General features: G+C 44.1%; 1 protein-coding gene across 1 annotated transcript; it reads left to right on the forward strand.

The window, feature by feature from the left end:
• The first annotated feature begins 263 nt into the window (after positions 1 to 263).
• On the forward strand, positions 264 to 950 carry LOC142608844 (uncharacterized). The gene has a single exon (XM_075780506.1). The coding sequence runs from the start codon at positions 264 to 266 to the stop codon at positions 948 to 950; it is 687 nt and encodes a 228-aa protein (XP_075636621.1).
• Positions 951 to 4,156: the final 3,206 nt, after the last annotated feature.

Raw genomic sequence — 4,156 nt, forward strand, 5'->3', positions numbered from 1 at the left:
GGCAGTTTTGGCCATAGTGCATGCCACGAGGAAGTTTCCCCATTATTTTCAGGCTCACACTGTGGTGGTGCTCACCTAGCTTCCTTTGCAAGCTCTTCTAAGGAAATCGAACTATAGGTAGAATTGCTAAGTGGAGAACCATGCTTGGAGCCTACGATGTCAAGTACATGCCTCGGACTGCCATAAAGGGGCCAATTCTGGAAAACTTTGTTGCAGAATTTACTGAAGGTACAATAGTGAAGGAAGAATAAGGATTGGGGATGATGGTCGCTTCGGCCATCGTCGTCCTCCCTTGGGAGGTTTATGCGGATGGGGCATCTAACCAAAAGGGAACAAGGATTGAGATTGTGTTAATCACTCCTGAGAAGCTAGTAATGGAGAAATTGTTGCCGTTGGGTTTCTTGGCTACTAACAACGAGGCCGAGTACAAGACTTTGTTGTCAAGAGTAGCAATGGTCAAGCAGTTAGAAGGAGATGTAGTGGAGTTGTATTCTAATTCTAGGTTGGTGGTGGGTCAAGTTAATGGAGAGTTTAAGGCTCGAGATGAGAGAATGCAAAGGTATCTTGCTAGGGTACACCGTGTTCGGGCTCAATATAAGAGTTTCGCATTGAAGCAAATCCCTAGAGCGCAGAACTCTCATGTAGATTCTTTGGCCATGCTAGCCACTTCTCTAGGGTTAAGTCTTCCTTGGGTTGTGGTTGTCGAGGAAATGAATAGCTCAAGTCTCACAGGGGTATCCTTGGACAGGGTTTATAGCCTCTATATGGGGATGAGCTGGATGGACCCTATAGTATCCTTTTTGAAGCAGGGAGTGTTGCTCGAGAACAAATGTGAAGCAGAGAAGGTGCGTAGAAGTGCCCCTCGCTATTGGCTATCTGGAGACCAGAAGCTGTACAAGCGCTCTCACTCAAGGCCATATTTATTATGTGTGCACCCTGAGGCGGTGTAGCCTTTATTGGAAGAATTACATGAAGGTATATGAAGAAGTCACATAGGGGGTAGGTCTTTAGTGCATAGGGTCCTCACCCAAGGATACTGGTGGCCTAGCATGCAAAGAGTCTCCTAGGATTATGTGAAGAAGTGTGACCAATGTCAGAGGTATGCCCCAAACATTCATCAGCCAAGGGGAGTCCTGAATCTCATATCCAACCCTTGGTTGTTCGCTTAGTGGGGCTTAGACATAGTGGGACCATTTCCTCGTGCTATAGGAAACTGAAGATAGCTCCTCGTCGGCATGGACTATTTCACCAAGTGGGTGAAAGCTGAGCCACTAACTAACATCAAGGATGTCGATGCTAAGAGATTCATCTGGAAGAATATTGTCACAAGGTTTGGAGTCCCTCACACACTGATCTCAGATAATGGTCTTCAATTTGGCAATAAAGCCTTCTGAAGATATTGTGAAGAGTTAGGTATAAGGAACATATATTCTACACCTGCCTATCCTCAAGAGAATGGACAGGCCGAGGCCACCAATAAGGTTATAGTATTTGGACTGAAGAAAAGATTGGACAATGCTAAAGGAAAGTGGGTGGATGAATTGCTCCATGTGTTGTGGACCTATCGCACCACACCCTGAAGATTAACGGGAGAGGCTCATTTTTCAATGACTTATGGGGCGGAGGCAGTAATCCCTCTTGAGCCTAGATTCCCAACTTTGAGAACAAATTAGTTCCATGTTGAGGAGAATAGTTACTTACTCCAAGATAGCTTGGATGTGGCCGAAGAAATAAGAGAGGTGGTAATGGAAAAAATGGCATATTACCAACAGAAACTTAAGCAAGGTTATGATAACGGGATTAAGTCAAGGCCTCTGGTGTCGGGGGATCTGATCTTGAGGAAAGAGGTAGGAATAACAAAGAACCTTGCTTGGGGAAAACTGGGTCCTAACTGGGAAAGGCCATATAGGATCACTTCCATTGTAGGCATTGGGGCTTATTACTAAGAAGATCTAGATGAAAATGTAGTTCCTCACCCTTGGAATGTAAACAATCTGCGACGTTATTATTATTAATGTTATGAACTCTTTTGCCACTTATATCTTTCTCAGTTGCGTTTCGTTATGGATGTTTGGCTGCAGCAATCAATCTATGGAATATTCTAAGTATTAAACAAAACCTAGGCCTTGTCTGACTCCTCGGGTCACAAGCCTAAGGTAAATTAACATTGCATGAAATATTGTAAGTGTTAAATAGAACCTAGGCCTTGTCTGACTTCTTGGGTCACAAGCCTAGGGTATATTAACATTGCATGAAATATTCTAAGTGTTAAATAGAACCTAGGCCTTATCTGACGTTTCGGGTCACAAGCTTAGGGTAAATTAGCATTGCATGAAATACTTTAAGTGTTAAACAGAACCTAGGCCTTGTCTAAATCCTCCGGTCACATGCCTAGGGTAAATTAACATTGCATGAAATATTCTAAGTGTTAAACAGATCCTAAGCCTTGTCTGACTCCTCGGGTCACAAGCCTAGGGTAAATTAACACTGTTTGAAAAACTCTAATTGTTAAGAAAAACCTATACCTTGCTTGGTTCCTTGGTTCCTTAAGTGTTTCCTAAGGTTTCAGGATCCATGCTAATGGATCTGCTATGAGTTACCAAGTCCAATTTGCAACCATTGTTGGTTGGAATTTCTCTTAAGTCCCATGAGTCATTCTATTAATTTTGTTACAACTCACTCCAGATTAAAGATATTTGGTGAATGAACTACAGGTTAATGTGATGAAGTTGCTAAAAAGGAGGTACAAGAGTGCAAGACATACACTGAAAAATATAAATCACGCAATTCAAGGAGTATGAGATAAGGCATAAATTCTACTTCATTAATGTTTGAAACTTTGAGTACAAAAAAAGAAAAAGAAAAAAGGGGGGCCTATTACATTGGAGCCCAATTACAAAATGGCTATTTGTCTCTTGGCCCGAGGTGGAGTTATGCTGACGTTTCTTCCCTCTTCCCTTCTTCTCCTGGCCTTTATCTTTCTTCTTCTTTTTCTATTGGACCGCCTCTATTATTTCCTCCTTCTCTACGTCCAACACTTGGGTCTCTTGGGGTTGCTCTTACTCCTAGTTTTAGGAAGGGGTAGCAGAAGGAGCAGAGGTAGGCTGGTCTGAAGAGGAAGGGGGAACGGAGCTAGGATCAACTTGAGGCTGAGGACAAGTAGGCACCAAGCGTAAGGTTGGGGGATAGTATACCTTCTTAGGAGCCCTAAGCTCTGATTTGGTGCCAACCCTAGCAGCACTCAGGGCTTGGCTCCACACTTCTAGACAGAACACCCGAGCAACATCCTTGAGTTGGGTAGTAAGGCTTTCAACGACCTTAGTCATGCCCGCGTCATAGGCCGCCTGCTCGGCTTGAGACATCTCCGCCTCTATAGCCTCCAGTTGTTTCTTTGTCTGCTTTAGCTCCACCACAATTAGAGCCATTTTATTTTCAGCCTTTCTCTGGGCCTCCAATGCTTCAGCAGCTTGCTTTCCAAAACTTTTAAAGGATAACTCAACGTTATTCTGGGCCTTTTCCACCTCGGACAGCTGGGCAAGAGTTTCTTTAGACTTTTTGTCTGCCTCCGCATGGGCTTTTTCAGCAGCCTCTAGCTTATTTTTGGCCTTTCTAGCCAAGTCCAAAGAGTGGTCTACCCATTCTTCGGTCATAAAGGCGGCTTGGATAGACTACAAAAAAAAAGTAAGTGTCAGTTAAGGTTTATATAATTTAATATGACAGGCTAAGGAAAGTAATTACGTAGCTTAGCTAAGTCCTGCTTCTAGGATAGGAAAACCTCGCGCTTCTTGGAAGGACCTTAGCTCTGCCATGTCTTCTAGCAAGCATAAGGCCTTCTCCAGACACTCGGCCACCAGGCTTGAGCTTCTCTTTTGGGGGTCCCTCAGATTGGCATCATCAAGTACTTGGTTGCCAAAGCTAAGGGTAAGAAAAGGCCTCCAGATAGAAGGCTTCTTATGCTAGTCTCCCTCAAGGTCCTTGGTAGTCCTTGTGGAGGAGGAATTCTTTTGTTGACCCCTCCTTTTCTGGGCTTCTTTGGAGGAGGGCTGGTGGGAGGATTCAATAACCTCCCCCTCCTCGACAACCCTCTGTGCCTTTGTCTCCTTGGGCTCTTTTTCTTTTCCTGTTCATAGTTTCAACGGATGAGGTGCACGTTGCG

This window comes from Castanea sativa, chromosome 9 (assembly GCF_040712315.1).
Source record: "Castanea sativa cultivar Marrone di Chiusa Pesio chromosome 9, ASM4071231v1".
NCBI classification, from domain to species: domain Eukaryota; kingdom Viridiplantae; phylum Streptophyta; class Magnoliopsida; order Fagales; family Fagaceae; genus Castanea; species Castanea sativa.